The sequence below is a fragment of the Bemisia tabaci genome, chromosome 2, assembly GCF_918797505.1.
Source record: "Bemisia tabaci chromosome 2, PGI_BMITA_v3".
Taxonomy (NCBI): Eukaryota; Metazoa; Arthropoda; class Insecta; order Hemiptera; family Aleyrodidae; genus Bemisia; species Bemisia tabaci.
Genome location: NC_092794.1, coordinates 17,192,314 through 17,212,690, shown reverse-complemented (window position 1 = coordinate 17,212,690; position 20,377 = coordinate 17,192,314). Strand labels below are relative to the sequence as shown.

The following is a 20,377-nucleotide window of genomic DNA, read 5'->3' as shown; positions in this document are numbered from 1 at the left end:
AAATGGAGTTTGATAAAATCGTAATTATATCTCAAATCATCACAATTTCTTGTTCGACAATGTTGCGATAGATCGCCTTCGATAAAATCGCGATTTTATCGCAAATGAATGCGATGATTTCACAATTTTGTCGGTGCGAGAGTTGCCAAATTTCCTCCGATAAAATGTTTATTTTTGAGGAAATTAAATTATGAGCATTTTTCCTTGAAAGTTTCAGACACTTTACATCAAATTACAAACAATATTATCTGAGAAATCGGCAGAGAAATATTGAAAATTTTTTACATAAATTATATAGTGATTTTCCAGAGAAAATTTGGCAACGCCTGAAGGCTCATACTGCGTTTTTCCTTGGCACGGCAGCATTGCCTTTACTCTCAATATAAAGGGGCTCTATACAGAGTGTCCCAGGATTAAGTACGAATATTGAAGGAGTAGATTCTTTAGGTCAAAAAAGGACGTTTTTGTGGTATAACATTTCTTCCGAAAACGCTTTCCCTGGGGTAACGGCCCCCAAAGTTGGAGAAAAAAATCGTCTTTTTAACAGTGTGACAATGTTTATGAACCAATATAATAGAAAATTGGTATCTGGGGGTAATTTTTGCGTTATTTTCATTGCTGACCTCCAAGAAAGGGGAAACTCATTTTGAGGGGGGATTTAGGGGGGTATCGAACCTAAAAGTAGCCAAAATTAATGTTTCTAGCGACAAAAATTGATCTCTAACGGCACTACTAGACTTAGCGTTGAAAAATATTGAGAAAATGTCTCCTGCGTTTTTCCGCTCAGTATGCTCAATATGCCTTATCGTTTTCGAGATAATAGGGGATAATAGGTAGATAATACATTCGAAAAAAAAAAAAACACATTGGATCTAGAGTCCAGACTCTTAAAGAAATCGACAAGGAAAAATACTCTTGATTCAATTAGATTTAAGCTTAAATCAAGAACCAAGCTCTTAATTTGAACGGATTTCCTTTGATTTAAGCTTAAATCTGATTTAATCAAGAGTCATTTTCTTGTCATGTTTCAAGAGTCTGGACTCTAGATCCAATGTGTTTTTTTCCCAGTGTAGGGGATAATGGGGCACCCAGGGAAAGTTTTTTTGGAAAAAAGTTACACCACGCAATCGTCTTTTTTCGACCCAAAGAATCGACTCCTTCAATATTCGTACTTAATCCTGGAACACCCTGTACAGAACCAGCTCCTGGAGTGTAAGAGCTTACCCGTGCGACACATCGTATTCATTGAGCTTTCACAGGAGCTCGACGCATACGACGCGACGTTCCGGAGGACCTGCTCCTGGCATGACGGCGAGGGCGAGGGGAAGGTGTCATTAATCCCGGTCCTGGAGCCAGGGACCCGCGGTGCTGGAGTCGCATCGCTGCCACCCGCCGAAGCCGTGCCGCACACTCCCCGGAGGTCGAATGCACAGGTCTCGGCTCCCGAGTTGTCTTTGCCTTAACGAGACCTACTCAAATCAGTCCTAACCTACTGTCGCCGCCGAACGGCCAGTCTCCTCGATCTCATGTTAATATCCTCGCATTCTCCTCGTTCCGCCGTGGTTTTTTTCGGCGTCGTGTGTCGTGCCGTGGTTTTTTGTGTGTGAGTGGGTGGTGTCACATGGATCAAAATGATAACGGAATGGCCCATACACGTCTTCACGAGGCACAAAGGTACCGTTCATCGCCGACTTTTTCAGCAATTGCTTTGCCCTGTTCAAAATCGAGGAATGAAATTCGGTGCTGGAGTCTGTGTAACGCCCCAAAATCCCGAGTGATAATGAGTGAGAAGTGAAAATAGCACAATGAAAGTGCCATGATACTATCCGCAAAAAAAGTGGATTCCGCTTTGTAATAGTGTAAGTCGCTCCGTAAGCCGCTCCGCATTCATTTCGCCCGGGGGCTTTTGGGCGGCGCAGAATTCCACTCAAAAATGTTAAACAGTGTTCGTTCCTCGTCTGACCGTCAAAAATTCAAGAGTTATCCTAGATTCTCGCGGAACCAACGGTCCCTTTGCAGGGCTCTCGCAAGGAAGGGGGGGTTGCCGGGACTCAAGGGCCCGGGGGGTGGGGTGGGGGGGCGGCAGGGCCCCTGGGAAGCACAACATTTTCCAGCATGAAGGCTCGCAAGAAAATATTTAAATTGCAAGTGAGTGATCCGAGTGTCTCACAACCGAACTGTACCGTCACATATTCGTCCTGATGGAATCTTTCAGTTTAATTAATTTTAGAGAAGAAAAATCATCCTCAGGTATGCGTGTCGCCAGTAAATGACCCATCAGAGAGCGCATTCATAGGCTCATGTAGGCCCGAGTTCTGATGCAAATCATCTGGGTGTGTTACAGACCTCAACCAAAGCGAGGAAAATAATTGTGTTTAAAGAAAATTGGCTGAAAAATTACGCATCGGTAAATTCTGATGTTTACTCCTTACCGTCTCCTCACGTAAAGAGCTTCCTGCTCTAAAAAGCATACAACGGTAAAGAAAAATGAGTCACTCGGTCCTAAAACTTTATTCGAAACTCAAAATGGCCACCTTTTTTCGTTGAAGTTAAAAAAAAAAAAAAAAAAAAACAATATTAGAAACGCTTATCGCACTTCGTTATCGTATCTTCACTCAGGCACCTGCTTTCCAAACACGTGTAAATTTTCCCGGGGAGGGTCCTCAGATCTCCTATGAAGCTGGGGCATCCCCCGAACCCTCTTTTGGGAGTTAGTGGATTCCTCCAGACCCCCTCAGTGGGGTATTTACGGAACTATACCTAAACCTAACCTAACCTAAACGGAACTACGTGCATGAAGACATGAGCCCTTAGACCTATAAGAAGATATGAATTATAGGGCTCACGTCATAATACACTTAGTTCCGTTTGGCAGAAATATGTCTAATTGAAGATTGGCAGCGGCATTTTTCCAGTATCTTTCGTGCTGGAAGGTCGGCCGCCCTTTTGGGTCCTGAGAGCTCCATATTCCGACATTTCCATACTCTCTCTTCATGTCGTCGCTCCTCTATCGTAAGGACGTATCTCGGTTTCTACGTGACGTTCTCCATATATCTCTATGCTTTCTAAGGTTCATGTGAAAATCTAGATGCGCCCTTACGTCAGAGGAGCGACGATATGTAGGTCCTCCACGTTGACCCTGCCCGTCGTTAACTTGAGCTGAGCCGAAGAGCTCATAGCTGACAAGACAACCCCTTGCGTCGCAGCATCCTCGCGTTGAGAAGGTTATAACTGTGAACTTGTGGTGCGGTGGTGGTGATGGCGGGAGCGGCGGCGGGGTGGTGGAGGGGGGGTGGGGGGGTGGGGGGTGTAAGAGGATACGCGGGAGCTGTCGACGGGGTTTCCGCGGATATTAACATTGACTGAAACACGGGACACGGGCGAAGACATGACGACGGACGAAGCACCTCGGGGAAAAGAAAACTCGGTGGACACGGCTTGTTGCCCGCGCCCGTTGCCCGTAAGAACTATAAGATGTGCCGTGTGCGTCCTATTTTTGCCGGTATTTTTAGCGGCGTCGGGTCTGTTGACCCTGCAGCGCCCGATCCCGATCCCGGCTCCGTTTCCAAATCCCCGCTCACCAACGGCGACGCCAAATAACCCGGAAAGACGCGGATCCAGTCCGGTCCCCCGATCTCCCGCTCCGAGACGAATTCTTGTCACGCTCTTGGACGTCTCCAAGTGAAATCTGGAGTGCATTTCACTCCAAAAGCTATTTTACCACTAGTAGGGCTTTCTGGAATACTGGGAAAGTCAGGGAATTTGCGACGACCGGGAAAAGTAACAGACTTTGTGGGAAAAGTCAGGGAATTCGTGGGGGAAGTAAGAAAATTCGTGGGGAAGTCAGGAAATTCGTGGAAAAGGGAAGTCGGAAATTCGTGGGAAAAGTAGAGGAAAAGTTTGGGAATTCGTGGGAAAAGTAAGGGAAAGTCAGGAAAGTAGGACAAGTCAAGAATGTGAGGGCACAGTCAAGAAATTCGTAGGAAAAGTCAGGAAATCCGTCGGAGAAGTCAGGAAATTCGTCGGAAAAGTCAGGATTCCGGAAAAGTCAGGAATTCGCAGGAAAAGTCAGGAAATTCGTGGGATAAGTAGAGGAAAAGTTAGGGAATTCGTGGGAAAAGTAAGGGAAGTCAGGAAATTTGTAGGATAAGTCAAGAAATTTGTGGAAAAGTGAGGGTACAGTCAAGAAATTCGTAGGAAAAGTCAGGAAATTCGCGGGAGAAGTCAGGAAATTCGTCGAAGAAGTCAGGGATTTCCCGGGAAAAGTCAGGGAATTCGCGGGAAAAGTCAGGAATTTCTGAATTTCTGACATATCTACCAATCACTAAAACATATATTGCTTATCTTCCAACTGTTTACCCTCTCGGGTCATTTTTAAGGCTTGTCAAATTTAAAATAAAAAATGCATGAAGTGCCCTCCAATTTACGCCACCAGGGGCGCCCGAACAAATCTCGCTTAAAGGGCGCCGCGCCGTATTAAGGGTCCGGGCTGGCTCTCATAGAGCCAAAGGACATTCACTTTCCGCTATAACCAAAAGGCTGTTGTGGCAACCCAAGCCGGGATGGGCATCAAGCTTCAAACCATAGTCGCACTACATATTGCAATTCGGAACTACCATTCCTGGCTCAGTTTAGAAACAACGTGTGTGCCATTAGTTTCCCCATGCACATAAGTGTTTTTACGTATGAGTCAGAAATTGTAGTTCCTGAGTGCAAAATGAAGTACAGATGTAAACATAATGGTCCCAGTCTCTAGACAGTATCGCATTAAGTTCGAAACGCGCCGGGCTAAGTTCGGACGGTTTTTAAGCCGACGATTTTAATATTTTTGCCAGAGGATGCTTTTTTAATCATTATCTTCTCGCTCATACGTCATTGAGGGTACACAGCGAAAGTAGTTGGTACGTCCGTATTCTGAACGAAATGAAAATCTCGATTCCCGCAACTGTTAGCCAGCGGCTCTAATTTTAGACTTGACTTAAATTTCGGCCTGAATTAACTCTGAGTCACGCTTATGCAACTGAATGTAACTGTGTTGTGCTTAATCGTAAAATAACGTCGTTTCTCCGATTGTCGCATTACCGTTTTCAGATGTCATGAGAGCTGTAAGTGGGGTGAAACCTCTCTATGATCTTTAAAAAGTCTCTCTTGTGATGTTATGAAATTAAAAGCACCAAATATTATGAAAACTTTTAACGTATTCGCGTTCAGAAGGAAACAGTTTTGTTCTATGTAGACTATATTTTGCGGCAAGGAACCACTGTTTCTGGTTACTTTTAGTAACAACATCTGTGTCGTAGTTTCCCAATGCAGATAGGTACTTTATGGATGAGGCAGAAGTAGTGGCTTGTCATTACAAAATGAAATCAATGTCATATTTTTGATCTCATGAACATAAAAACATACGTCGGAATTTCTTTTTACAATGAGGAACCATACTTTATTTCGAGATACGCGGTCTGGCAGTTTCGTTATGGTACATGCGTGGTTTCTGAATTGAGCCCGAAATTGTAGTTTATTGAAAAATGCAATCCAATGAATGCGCACGTTGTGGTTTATGCAGGATTGCCGTATGTTAAGCAAAAATTCCTGGACACCTATGCTGCAGTGCATAAGGAAGAACGCCGTATGAACATTCGAGAGTTGCCAAATTTTCCCTTGATAAAACGTGTATTTTTGACGCAATTGAAGCAGATTTTTCATTGAAATTTTCAGATATTTTAGATTAAATTGTGTACAAAATCGTCTAAAAATGTTGGGGGAAAATATCTGCAATTTTCCCAGTGAATTCGGTTTTTACTGAAGGAAATTCGGCAACGTCCGGAGGCTCATACGGCGTTCTTCCTTAGCAATGACAGTATGTTCATGTGTCCTCCGAAAATATAGCAGACATTTTGAGCCGCTTGGCAACTCGAAGTCCATGTTTCTCCGTTGCATGCAATCACGGTTGATTTCAGATCGGTGAACGGCGAGATCCTGCGAGTCAAATTTTGCCAACAATAGGTCCGTAAAATTAACCAAAAAAACAATAAAGAAACAAGCTCAAGAATGGTATCAGGTGCAGAAAAACGGATGGCGCTATAATGTATTTTGATTTTATTCAAGAGAACCTTGACCGGGTTACCCACTGGTAAAGTTACCGGCAGCCTGGAGAAGACCCATTCAACATTGTTGCCAAGTTTTATTGCAACTAAAGTCAAAAAGACCAGATGTATTCTCTCCGGAGACGATTTCTGCTTACCGCTGTTTGGTCATTCAGCAGTCAGCTCACTGTTCTGAGAGTGTTGCAGTTTAAAATGAACATTTAAAAACGTGTATTAAAAAGCGGTTTATAGCGTTTCATATAGGAAAGAGCATCGCATAGGTAGAGTAGGTATGGTAGGCATAACGCCTTGCGCCTAAGGCCTGAAGTGGTCAGGGGGTTGAACCGCAAAGTGGTCAGGGGCTGTAGCCCCCGAGTGCTGTGCAATTATAAGCAATACATAAAATTAGAGTATTATCAGCAGTAATAGTAAAGCTTAATTATTCGACTGTTGAACAATCTCGCGCACCAAAATCCGAATTCCTCGAAGTTGGAATCGGCCTTTGAGCTTCAGAGATTCGAAATCAATTTCACGAAATGAAAGTTTGTGAAATTTCATTTCGCCGATAATCGAAGCAACGGTTTTCTAGGGGCTGCGACCGTTTTTTATGCAACCCGCAACTATCATCCGAGAATTTGTTACGAAACTTAAAATTCGCCTCGTGATATTTTTTTCAAATTTTGGATTTTTCTGTTTCTGTGCATTTAATGGCATACCATGTTCATTGGATGTATGCATATATAAGTCGCTTTTACGGCGCGCCAAGGCGCTCTGCGACGCCTACCCGCCACAGGAATCTGTCATACTAGAGATCCTCCGGAAGCTGACATTTCCACGGACGTCTGTTGCATGAATTTTTTTAAAAAAACGTACGAAATTTCATGAAATTTTATTTCACGTATATTTTTATATTCAAGTGTCAGGAAATGTTGCATCACTGCCAAGCACCCCGTAAAGCAGCTCCTTCCTCCCCCTCGCATCGCGTGGCGCTAAGACTCTCGTTATCTGTCAGACGCAAGGTCCGTCTTCTCCTCAGCGCCGCGATGTTCGCAGCCGGACTACAACTTCCAACGATCAGTAACTCGTTCGGTTGTTTCCGTAAAAGGAAACTGATTTCTACTCACCGCCTCCCCCCGCATCCAACAGTTGAGGGGGGGGGGGCGTGTTAATCTGCTGATCGAGTCGTCGTGATTCATCCGCCACCCGGCGCGGGCACTAGACGGTCCTCGTGGGTGCCGTTGGTTGCGAAAAAACACCCGATTACCCTATTCCTGCCGCGTGAAATTGCCACATTTTGGGCTGAAATCTGACGACGCTGCGCCCAGTCCTCGCACTTTATTATGTATTAATTAAGTGCTGACGGCTCTCCGAGTCGTAGTCAATGGGCGCATACTGAAATGGGCTGAATGCAAAGTTTGTGGACTCGGCAATATGATATGCTCCCGATGCAGCCTTCGGAATCGGAAAGAATGCATTCGCGTGGATAAAATTGAATAGCATGTTTCATCTTAAACCGGTGCCTACGAGGAAGATCCTAGGCAATGGTTACGTACACTATGAGCACTTCAGTATGGGATGAAATGAGAGGCAGAATGTGCAGAATCTGAGGTTTCCTAATTATCTTCCGTGAATTTGGACATGAGATCTATACTTTTTTCCCCAAGGTCGATAGACCTGGTCAGTCCGTTAGGAAAACCTTTTTTTAAATTTATTTTTAATTTTTTAAATTTATTTTTTATTTTTTTAAATTTATTTTTTATTTTTTAAATTTTTTTATTTTTTTATTTTTTTTAATGTTTTTTTATATTTTTTTTTTTAATTTTTTTTTCGTTGGAAAGTCGAGTGTAATAATCTTTGCAATGCGAGGGGCGAGGGCTGTCCGCGTTGTCAGGAGATTCCCCCGATTTGCTTGTCCCACTCTGCTGTTCCCTCGATCCGATTACATTGGTCCTATGCAGATCGGAGGGATCGGGAGGGGGGGGGGGAGGTATGCAGCGGAGCAGCGCAAATCGGAGAAACGTTTGGAAAGTATCGTCGCCAGATCGAGAAATTCCAAAGAACATGGGACAAACGGACTGACCTAGGTCTATCGACCTTGTTTTTTCCGATTTTCGTTATTATCGGGAGCAGCTATCAAATTTAGCTCAGCGAAGGAAACGCAAAGTTTTTAGGTGGGCATTCAGTGAGGGGGGGGGGGGGGGGATCATTTTTCATCCCTTGTCGTTTGTTAGAATGTGGGCAGTGAGGAGTTGAGCACCCGAGAAAAAACGAATTTCGCCAGCGTCGCCGTTCGTCACGGATTCGCCGAAAACATGGACGAGCTTTTTCCGGCGGAAACAATATTTCAGTGTCCAGACTTGATCCGCGTTTCGCGATTAATAGAGACGTGGTCACCAAGTGTCGCATCGCACCCTGTTGCCAAAAAGGAGCTTGAAGTGACCAGTCGTGCCAGCCGCCTACAGTGAGGCTAAAAATTGCTCCGGGTGAAATATCCTCTTGAAGCTTAGTGTGAGCACTCTTAAAAAATAAAAACATTTTTTATCGCGTTTCCAACATGTCCTGTGATTTTTACTTTGAAAGTATAACATCAAAGGGACCGAGCTCATCAGATGGCAACCAAAGTTGTATAAAGCTGAAACCGAGAAAAAGAGATGTTTTGTTCATCCTTAAAGACTTACCATTAAAATCTTCTTTCGTTCAATATGATAGTTTCTCAGATTTTTTTTTTTTTTTTTTTTTTTTTTTTTTTTAACAATCAATTTGCAGGCTATTTTCATGATAAATGCCGTCTTTTTCAAAAATATTTTACTGTACTAGCACGTTTTTGACTTTATTGAAAATTTAAAAAAGAATAAAAACGATAGCGACAAATTTTGTCCGTTTTGTCCAAAGTTTTTAAGAGGACTTAACCTCTTCTAGAAATGTTTCTGTCGAAAAGTCACACGATCTAAGGGACGGAAAACTGATGAAAATTTTGGAGTGAAATTCTGTACCTGAGTCTATAAAGCGTCTAAAAACCCCGAGTGATATAAATGCGGAGAGGAATCTTTACTCCTGACGGAGTGACTTACACTATTACGGAGCGGAATCTACTCTTTTTGCGGAGTGACATACGCTTTTCTGGTGCTAATTTCACTTCGCTTTCATATCATTCGGGGTTTTTGGGCGCTACATAGACTCCGGCACCGAATTTCACTCCTCGATTTTTAACTGTGCCGGTAGATGGAACTCCTATACTTGCTTTTCGAAAACGAATAAATCGGAGAATTAGGATTTTCAGTTTCATCGACAACCATGCTCCCCGATGATGGGCGCATCCAGTCGCAAGTTAAACCCCACGTTGTTATGTTTCTGTCTTGCGTTCGTGGGAGTTTGATGGCGACGTTTCCGTCACCCGGACCCGGGCAGTGTTGGCTGAATTCTTTGCTCTCCAACACCCCCCCCCCCCCCCACCTACACCCCCTCAGTCCCTACGGACAGCTTGCAGAACCGCAGGGCTGCATATCGTCACCTTCCGTAACACAAGCGTCATGCGACGTTTCAAAATTTTTACCGCCATTTTATGTTTTTACAGAGAAATTGTTGGTTGAATCTGTTTGAAAATTTCTCTGAATTTTATCGGCAGCACAAAGATTTAATTTGTATTTTTCCGCCCCCTTCTCATTCGTTTTGAAACATCAATAGATCGTATCCGACAGTGGTTCGATGTATCGTTTGGTTCAAAACAATAGAACATAACCTCAAACAAAAATTTTAGGATTTAATTTGGAAAAGCTGAAAATGAGAAAATTCCTAACAATTTCACTTTTCATTGCCTATTTGGTACTCGAGAGAATAAAATTCGATCACATGAGACCCGTTACCTCAGATTTACTAAATTGACTTTTGAGGCTGTGGTTACATATTGAACCAATCGATATCAATATAATCTCACCTGTGTGATCTGTCGAATACGATCTAGAAAAACAATCAAGTGAACGTGCCGGTGGGAGAGGGGTGTATGAGACGCGTTTACTCGTGTTGGCTACATTTTTTGTGAAAGCCCTGTCTACACTAACAAAAGTTCAGTTCCGTAAACCCATCCTTTTTGGGACAAGGCCTTCCATGTATAAAAAACGAACGAAAAAATTATGAAAGAACAAACATAAATGGGGTTAATAATTCTAAGTTCCACCGCGGCGCCGACCGCTTTGTGTTGGCGCAATGCGTGAAGTATTCATGCAGTCTTGTAGGCGCTATGCGTTTCACGCCGACCGCTGCTGACCACACTGTTTGGCGCAATGCGTGAAGTATTCATGCAGTCTTGTAGGCGCTTGCGTTTCAAGCCGACTGCTGCTGACCGAAGTGTGTTTGACGCAATGCGTGAAGTATTCATGCAGTCTTGTAGGCGCTATGCGTTTCATGCCGACCGCCGCGCCGCTCCGTTCCAGGTCAAATTGCGTGTTTGGTTTATCTCTTAACTCTAATTAAAGGTGTTGTCTCTTGTATCACCGAAAGACGACAAAATTAGAAATTACAATACTTTCACTCTCAGGAAATGAGAGATTTTGTCGCCTTTTCTCGTTTGTAATTTATTTTCTGAAATCCGATTTCTTCCACTCTTTTTTTGATACCTACATTCAAAAAGATTGCAAAATTTGCCGCCCCCTACATTTCGCCGCCATGAGCCGCGGCCCATATGGCCACCCCCTCAATCCGGCCCTGCCCGTAGAACAATGTCTCTGTAAAAACCTAAACTGGTGGTGGAAATTTTGAAACGCCGCATGATGCTTGTGATACTTTGACCGGGAGGTGACGAATTATCATGAAGCGGGTTTGGAGGATTTTTTTTTTTCAAATCCATGCATCGCTTGTTGTATCCACTGAAGTTGGGACAATATATTTCTCAAATCTTCGAATAGGCAACTATTACTGCACGGAGGGTGTTCCCTAGCCTAACTTAAAAATTGAAGGCGAAACAGTACTGTGCGTGACCTTCATCCTACATCTTGCCCATTTTACTCCCTATAATCTATATCTTCAAAAAACGAAGAGTTTTTTTGTACCAGTAAGATCTGTACATCGAACAGGCCGATTCTCACGATTATTTTTTTCGAGTGTAGCGTGCGTCTAAGGATTTCCCAAATTCGATCAGATTCGAGTCTTCAAATTCCTCGATTTTTTTGAAAAATCAGAAAGGTTTTGTTTACGTTTAAGCGCTGCAGTCCGGTTTTCTCTCGATCGCTTTTCGCGGTCATTCACTTATAGCTCCCAACTCCGCTTTCGTCGAAAACATAAAAATTAAAGCGGGCAATTTCATTGGAAGTAGTTTATGGAAGTAAGTCATTCTACAAAAAGTGTTTGAAATTATATCATGAATTGATTTAAACAAAAAAACCGGACGCTATGGTCCATTTTTCATACTTCGAATGGAGAATTCGCATGCAAATTTTTAATTGCTTAATCTGAAAGTGCTTAATAAGCTGATTTCACTGTATTTTTTATAATTTTTTTCTGAAATGGGAAAATAGGATAAAAATAGATTTAAAAGTGAGATAATGCACCGCGTAGTGACGTCATCTGGCGGCATTTCCCATTTAAAGCACATGTGTTTTAGCAGATTCGATCATTTTGTCATATCTTCTCCAATAATTGTTCAGTTCATGAACCACGGGTATCTTCGTGTTCAGTTCACTCAGTAGTTTCCTCTTAAACACGAAATCCATCAAATTTCAGACACCTGCAAATTCTCAATTCCGGATTTTCTACGCATTGTTGTACCGACCTACGTCACGGCGTAAACAATCCTCAAGATTCCAACACACTGGAAAAAAAAAAACACTTTGGATCTAGAGTCCAGACTCTCGAAAACCTTGACAAGAAAAAATACTCTTGATTCAACCGGATTTTTGCTTGAATCAAAACGAAATCCGCTTAAATTAAGTGGCTTGGTTCTTGATTTAAGCTAGATTCTGATTGAATCAAGAGTGCTTTTTCTTGTCGATGTTTTTAAGAGTCTGGACTCTAGATCCGATGTGTGTTTTTTTTTCCAGTGCACCTCCTTTTTTACTTTCTTGCCTCACTGAAAAAAAATTATCGGCGTTTTTACCACGGTCCGTTGGTACCTTTACCATCTCACTTTTTCTACCAATTATTGGTAATTTTACAAAGACAGACGGGTAAGCTTACCTAAAAACCGGTATTTTTATTGTTTTTTTCAGGTAAGAATACCACTTTTATTGGTAATCAATTCCCGGTAACTTTGCCATTTTATCTCGGTAATTCTACCACAGTCGATAAAAAATATTGGCGTTTTTACGATGGTCCAGTAAAATTACCGAGAAAGTTCAATAATTTTACCGAGAAAAAAACTGGGATCAAATAGAACCCTGAATTTTTGGTAATTTTACCCTTTTCTTGGTAAATACACTATATTTTTTTTTCAGTGCTCCCTCACGGGTAAAGGAAGTATTGTCTTCCAAAAAGAAGAAGAAAAAAATTGAAATTTTCTCATTTTTTCTCCATGAGGCTGAGAGTGGGAAAAGAGCCCCGTTCGGCAGCGGCGGAAGCGCCCCAATTCGTGTAACGCGATAGCATTTCAATAAAATTATTAACCGGCCGCGGCCGCCAGATAAACACGCGGGAGCAGGGCGAATCCCACCCGGCGCCGCTTTAAAAGTAGAAAGCGCCGCGCCTGCCAAATTCCGCCGTCCCGTCGCGCACCGCCTCCCCGCGTCGGTCAAGTGCCCCGTTCGCGGGTCTCCGCAACGGCAGGTCCCCGCTTCGAATCCCGCTTCCCACCTCGAACCATCCCGGAGACAAATGGCGCTGAGGGCGGTGGGCGATGTGATGACAGCGCAGATTTTCGCCTGGATATCTGGATCTAGGTCACTCGGCCAGATAGCGCTGGATCCCCCTTTTTTGTGGTGCACTGGAAAAAAAACACATTGAATGTAGAGCCCAGGCTCTTAAAAACATCGACAAGAAAAAATACTCTTGATTCAATCGGATTTTTGCTTAAATCAAGAACCAAGCCTCTTAATTTGAGCGGATTTCCTTTTGATTTAAGCTTAAATCTGATTGAATCAAGAGTCCTTTTTCTTGTCAATGTTTTCAAGAGTCTGGACTCTAGATCCAATGTGTTTTTTTTCCAGTGTGATCATTGACTGAATCATTCATTCTCATTAACACTCCAGCTGGAGAAACGACCTTACGAGAAAAACAGTGGAAACTGTGTTAATTGACGTATTTGGCTCGTTTCAAGTATTGCGTGAGGCTTTTTTGCCGACTTCTTGATGAACCACACCCCCCCCCCCCCCGGTCACCCCTGCTTTTGAATTGAGCAAAACTGGGCTTGACCCCCACCTCCCCCCTTCCCCTAGTAAAGTCCTTAAAGCGAGCGCAGACTCCCCCTGCTTACCTCACGTAGTACTTGTTTGAACCCTTCAAATCTCAGAACTCAGGAAATTAATGTACAGGGTGCCCCATGAGGCCGGTCTATCCCATCCACGAACTTCTAATTCATATTTTGGAACGAAACTTTGGGGATATTTATGGATCAATATGAGCTACTTTTGGGGCTCCAGTGAGGGGGGGGGGGCTGCGGCTGTGATCCTTAACTTTTATTTTTCAAAATGGCAACCTCTTTTGGACAAAATGGTGGCTGGTCATAGTTCAAAATACGGCAAAAATCGAAATCTCCCTCGCTTACTGGTGAATTCGCGTAAAACTAGGTACCCAGGAGTTTTTTGGCTCAAGAACACCAAATTCGACATTATCTTTATTCACTTTTTTATTTTACCTTTTTCAAGAAACCCCACTTTCTCAAACTGGCGGTTTACAGGGAGGCTACGAGTATTCAAAGTTTTGGTTTTTGCTGATGTGTCAATCATCAAAACCCGATTCTATGACAACGCAACTGCACTGAGAAAAAAAGTTCGCTCAAATGAACCGAATGCACGGTGTTCAATATCGGCCATATTGTTCGGTTCATGCGACCGCTCACTCGGTTCTGGGGATCGTATCTCGGTTCATGCAACCGAACTTTATCGTTAGTTCTGTTCGGTTTGATTGCTCGGTTGCATGAACCGAGGATACGGTTCCCAAAACACGGTTCCCAAAATCGAGAGAGCGGTTACATGAACCGAACAATACGGCCGATTTCGAACACCGTACATTCGGTTCAAATGATACGAAGTTTTTTTCTCAGTGTGACCCATTAATGCAGACCGTTTGTAGCAGAAACGAGTGAAGTAGTGTTTGGAATACTTTAAATTACTGGGACCTGAAGGAATGCGACACATTTTGAGACTAGGGAAGCAGCAAAGATTATGGATGTTGATCTGCGTCAATGGCAGGTATTTATAGACGATGCGACTTGGTCGGTGGGAGACATCATTGTGGTCCGCGGTTGTCAGAGGATTGGAAATTTCTTGATTTTTCCTCAACAAATGAATGTGAATGAGCATACATGTAGCACTGGCTTGATTTTGGCGATGTAATTTGGGTCGTTTTACATCCCTGACTTAGGACAGGATTACCACAGTCAGGAAAAACCGGGAAATTTCAGGGAATTTTAAAAAGTCGAGGAATACCTGAAAATGTCAGGGAAAATGACGAAAATGTCAGGGAAAAATCGTTAATTTACCTTTATTCGCTTTCTAGAATGGATTTGACACCCAGAACAACACATTTTGCCCGGAAACAATTCCAAATTATGTCCTCTTGGCCGTATGGCATATTCTCGATTGCCAGGGAATTTTACTCAAATATGTCAGGGAAATCAAGGAAATGTCAGGGAATTTCATTTTCCAAATTGTGTGGCAACCCTGACAGGAGTGGAAATTTTGAAACACCGCGATGTAGTTACGCGGTTTTGCATTTTGCTCCTAGAAGTTTCACTTTTTACATCGCATCGGTCCGTAAATGAGTCAGATTCTGTTGATGAATTTCGTATGCCACGCGAGTCGAAGCTCGGCAAAGGGCCGCGGCTGCGGCGGGTCCGCTGGTCGTCAGCCAGCTGGAGGCTTCCAAGTTCCAATCCGCTGCAAATTAATCACCAAAAATAGTCGAAAAAGGAACGCCGTTTTGGCAGGGTTCGCACCTGAGCGGCTTTCGCGTGAATCCGATGCTAGCTTTATCGCCCAATTGTTTTTATTCCCTTACGTTCACGCTCTTGACGCGACCAATGTTGACGAATCTGGTTGACTTGTCAATAAAATCAGTATCTGGTTCTTGCGATAGTGGCGATTTTGCATGTTGGCATCGCTGTTTTTCCTCCATTTAAATTCATTGAAAATATCGATTTGAGGCAGCTGCTTTACCAAGAATCAATTTTTTTACATACATTTTAACAGAGAGTGCTGCCAATTTTCAAGAGTCGCCGCTGACAGGAGGGTGGAGCCTTGGGTGGCAAACCTCGGCGCGCCAGTCAGCATGAAACACATATTAGCGCCTGCAAGACTCCATGAATACTTCACGCATTGCGTCAAACGTAGTGCGATCAGCAGCGGTTGGCGTGAAACTCATAGTGCCTACAAGACTGCATGAATACTTCACGCATTGCGCCAAACACAGTGCGGTCAGCGTGAAACGCATAGCGCCTGTAAGACTGTAGGGATACTTCACGTATTGCGCCAAACACAGTGTGGTTGGCGCGGTGGCGGAAATTAAAATTATAACCCACATTCATGTTTATTCTTTCATAATTATTTCGTTCATTTCTTATAAACGAAAGGCCTTGTCCACACAGAGATAGGTTTACGGAACTTAACTTTTGCGCAAAGTTCCGGGAACTTTTGCTAGTGTTGACAGGGCTATTTCACAAAAAATGTGCCCAACATGAGTAAACGCGTCTTATGCACCCCTCCTCCTCCGGCACGTTCACTTGATGGTTTGTATTGATGTTTCAAAACGAATGAGAAGGGGGCGGCAAAATATAGGCGGCCCATGGGCGGCATGTAGGTAAATCCGGCCCTGGTGCACTGCAATATTTTTACTTTTTCAAGACGGGGATTTTTTGGGGATGCCTGGCAACAGTCGTGGGGCAGCCACGTCTGGTCTGGGGAGTTTAAACCGTGGGTCAAAGGTCAACAGATTCCTCGATCCCGGTCCCAAAGCTCGACGGATAAGTTTGGCACCCGATCGCATCCACGCAAGAATCGTGCTTTGCATTGTTGCCAGTTGTGTAGAATTATCTTCTGTCACCCGTAGCAATCATAACACGAATAATGGAAACCTCACGCGTAAAACTTATCTAGCGAATATTTAATTACTGCCAGTATAATTGCGCCTTGTAGATAGGGAAAAATGGACACATTACCTTGACTATACCGTTTTGAACGTTTTTTCAATCTTTTTTATATTTTTTTTTTTTTTAAATCTGTGCAATTGAAACGTCATATATTATTTATTAAGCACCTATTTAGTCTTCATATTTAGTCTAAAAAGCAACCGGGGTCTTTACTTTATTTTTTAAACGTGGAATGCAAATAAATTGAAACAACGCAAATCCAGCTGAGTGCTGCTGAGGATTCCTTGCTTTGAACTTGATTTGCATTGAACACGGTGCAAATTCTCGCGCTTACAATCGGCACCGAGTATCGTGCAAGTTTAGTTTAAAAATCAAGGATAACTAACTGAAAACAATCCTAACATAGGTCAGTGTGCGTATACCTGATACTTCCACGAAGCAAAATATTTTGGAATAACGATTCTAGCCCCGCACTGGAAAAAAAACACATTGGATCTAGAGTCCGGACTCTTAAAAACATCGACAAGAAAAAATACTCTTGATTCAATCAGAACCACGAACCAAGCCTCTTAATTTAAGCGGATTTCCTTTTGATTTAAGCTTAAATCTGATTGAATCAAGAGTCCTTTTTCTTGTCAATGTTTTCAAGAGTCTGGACTCTAGATCCAATGTGTTTTTTTTCTTTTTTTTCCCAGTGCGTCTCTTCAATTCAAAAAATAAATTCGGCTATATTATTATTATTGTATTACGGAAACTACTATAATTTGGAGAGGAAGTAGTCAAGAAGGCCAAGATGACATCATTACGGTTTTCGACGTCATCTATGCTTTTCTAATGACGTTTTTCGATTGGCTTCTTCATCGACCAATTAGAGCAAAGATGGCGCTTTATACCTAAAAATCGGCCTAGGTTATTTGACACCTGTTGTCGTCGTAAAAGTATTCAATAATGGCGTAATGCCTGTAACAATCTCTGCGTCTAGTTTCTAAATCCGAAGATACGAGCTCCGAGATCGCAAAATAAACGCGGATAGTTCGTGGGAGAGATCCGAGCGTTCAGGAAAGAGGTGAATCCTCAGAACGTGCGCTCTATTAATAAAGTTCCTCTTTGAATGGGGCAGGAAACTTTTTGCCAAATCCTACCACAACCAGACAGGTCTCCCTCATTTTTAATTTATCACGGTCCTCCATGCTGAAATTTGACAACGGCGTTCATTGAGGATTCGACCGGAACGAGCGATGACAGTTACATGAAAATAAAACATAATCCGATCCGGCGTGTGACAATTCAGTGGGAGGGTGTAGCCGCGTGACAGGGGGAGGGGGGTTTAAACACTCTGGGGTTCTAGGCGCCCTTTTTGATGCTCGCATTGCTCGCGGCGTCTGCTATGTGGATTCTTCTAGGTGAGAAGTTGCTTGTTACTCGATCAGATACGTGTACTCTACTTTTACCCGCGCCCAGAGGCGGATTCAGCAATTTGGCAACACCGGATTTCCTACAATATTAAACCTATGCTAAATAATCGATTCGTGTCGGAGCACCTGGCCCCTCCAAGAATCGATACATTTCCATAGGTTTAAATGAGAAAAGACAATGTTGCCAATTTGCTGGATCTGCCAATGCCTGCTCCACGCTTTTATCTAAGTCTTGTTGAAATTTATGAAATGTTCTCTTTAATTTATCTATACTCAGTATTTAAAAGCATAAATTTTGTTTCAAAAGACAGAAAGTCGATTTTTCGTAATATGTATCGATGGCCAAAGTGTAAATTCATGTATCTTCTCCGCCCTGTTTCAAAATTTTGTCCTGGCAATGTCCTGTATTTGCTCCCTATCTTTGCATAGAGAGTTTGTCTTGATGTAGACGTGGACTCTCAGGGTAGGGTGGGATATCGCCTCCATTTTGGCCTCAACTTGAGAGCTTTTTTTGAGCTTGGGAGTTGATTTCAGAGAAGACCAGTGGCACCATCGTGTTTCTCGCGAACTTTTACATAAAAATCCACAGTCAAATCGCAAATTCCTCACACATGCGACATCTCCATTGACCACTTACAAAATTGACCTACTTCTTTTCGAGAAGCACCGATGACGTAGGGATCTCGTTCTCTCGGCGAGTGCTCCGAGAAGGTCTTGTTGTGACTGTTGTCTGGGTCCGGTCTGGTCGGATCATGAGATATGACTCGGATGATGCATAATCTTTGCGCTGGGGCTCGGGGAGGAGTTTTTGGTGCCGTATTTGGTACGCAGGCGACCTCTCTTGTCAATGCGAATTAGCGCACCGTCTTCCAGCAGTTTTGCAGCCTGGAAAGCTCGCCCAAGTTCACCACTCACCTCCGTTGCCGCTCTATCTCACGCCTTGAAAAAAAAATCTCGGTGTATTTACTAAGAAAAGGGTAAAATTACCAAGAATTCAGGGTTCTATTTGATCCCAATTTTTTCTTGGTAAAATCACCATTTATGGAATTGGTAATTTTTCCGAGAAATTTCGGTAAAATTATTGAACTTTCTCGGTAATTTTACTGCACCTTGGTAAAAACGCCAAGATTTTCTATCGACTGTGGTAGAATTACCGAGATAAAATGGCGAAGTTACCGGGAATTGATTATCAATGAAAGTAGTATTCTTACCCGAAAAAAAAAAACAGTAAAAATACCGGCTTGTAGGTGAGCTTACCAGTAATTGGTAAAAAAAAGTGAGATGGTGAAGGTACCAACGGACCTTCGTAAAAACGCTGAGAATTTTTTCTCAGTGCACCCTAATTTGTTTTCCCTCGTTATAAATCTTGAATTCATGCAGCGTTAGAGTTCCTTTATAGAGAGAGTTGAGACAACACGGCTTATGGATGTCATTAACGGGAATAAAGATTACACAAATCGGACGTTTTCCGTAATCTTTGATCAACCCACTCCCGAATTCCTATCTCCGTCCCCTCTCTCATTCCATTTACCGTACTTCCTTGCCGTACCCCCATTCCCCGGCCCATCCCAGTTTATAATATTTGCAATTGGTGAAATTGTAATCTTTTGCCGCAATCACACGCTGAATGAGGGAGCTGAATGTGGCTTGAATGTGGAAGCCATCGGTCCGATGCCTGAATTTTGCGCGTCACGCGAAAAATTCATCAACGATTCTTAGCAACGATCGAACTAATGTTGAATTTGTCTGAACTATTCGAGTAGATTTGATACACATTTGGATGAAAATAACTCGAATTTGCTTTTTAGCCGTTGGGCGTTGACAGTTGACTTCCACATTCAGCTGCTAAATTCAGCGTGTGATTGCGGCATTAATTCCCGTTTGTGACACTGTTGAGGCCTAAAATACGGAAACCAATCAGAAATGGATTTCTATTATCTTTACTCTCAGTATTAAGGAACTGTATGCAGCGTTAACTTTTAATTTTCCATCGCATTTTATGAGCACAATTTTACAATGGGTCAGTTGCATCGGTCACAGGATTGTGTTTTGATGCTTGATTCTTGTGGCTCAACTAAAAACAATAAGATTCATCAGAACAAAATTTTTCTACGTTCAATATTTACAACGATATTACGCTGTTAATGTTGCGGCATGCGGTGCCCGCAGCATTATATTGTGACTGATCTATCACCGGTATCAGCAGGACCCTCCAAGTCACAGTATATTCAACTTACCAAAACTTCTTCATCTGGTAAGATGAAGAAAGTTCAAAAAGGGTTCCAAAGGTTGAAGGTTCCAAAGTTTAGGGGGAAAGATCAAAACAGCTGAAACTACGAGGTATCGTAGTTTCAGCTGTTTTGATCTTTCCCCCTAAACTTTGGAATCAACAAGGCTCCTAGAGCATCCAGAATTAAGACCCATAAAACCTGAATGTTGACCATTTTCGACCCGGAGAAATATTTGCGAAGCTTTAGTGTTATGGTTTCATCACTCCATTGTGCTTTTGCCTGTTATTTTATAACTCCTTTTTACAGTCTGCCAAATTTTGCTAATGATGTTTTTGGTCTGTTTGTTCCAGTTCAAGGCATGGTCCGTCAACATTCACAAACACAGCCACAGCCTGTCACGTAAGTGCTGCTAATTAT

At 42.8% G+C, this 20,377-nt stretch overlaps 1 protein-coding gene across 18 annotated transcripts in view; it reads left to right on the top strand.

Moving 5' to 3' along the window:
* The window catches only part of sls (sallimus), a 277,774-nt gene that overhangs the window by 38,806 nt on the left and 218,591 nt on the right, over nucleotides 1-20,377 (top strand). For all 18 annotated transcript variants that reach the window (XR_011899246.1, XR_011899249.1, XR_011899248.1 and 15 more), the window contains one exon: nucleotides 20,311-20,359. Coding sequence is in view for 14 of the 18 variants with exons in the window: in XM_072296789.1 (XP_072152890.1) it covers nucleotides 20,311-20,359 (49 nt within the window). In the remaining 4 variants the exon portion in view is untranslated. The remainder of the gene's footprint in view (nucleotides 1-20,310; nucleotides 20,360-20,377) is intronic.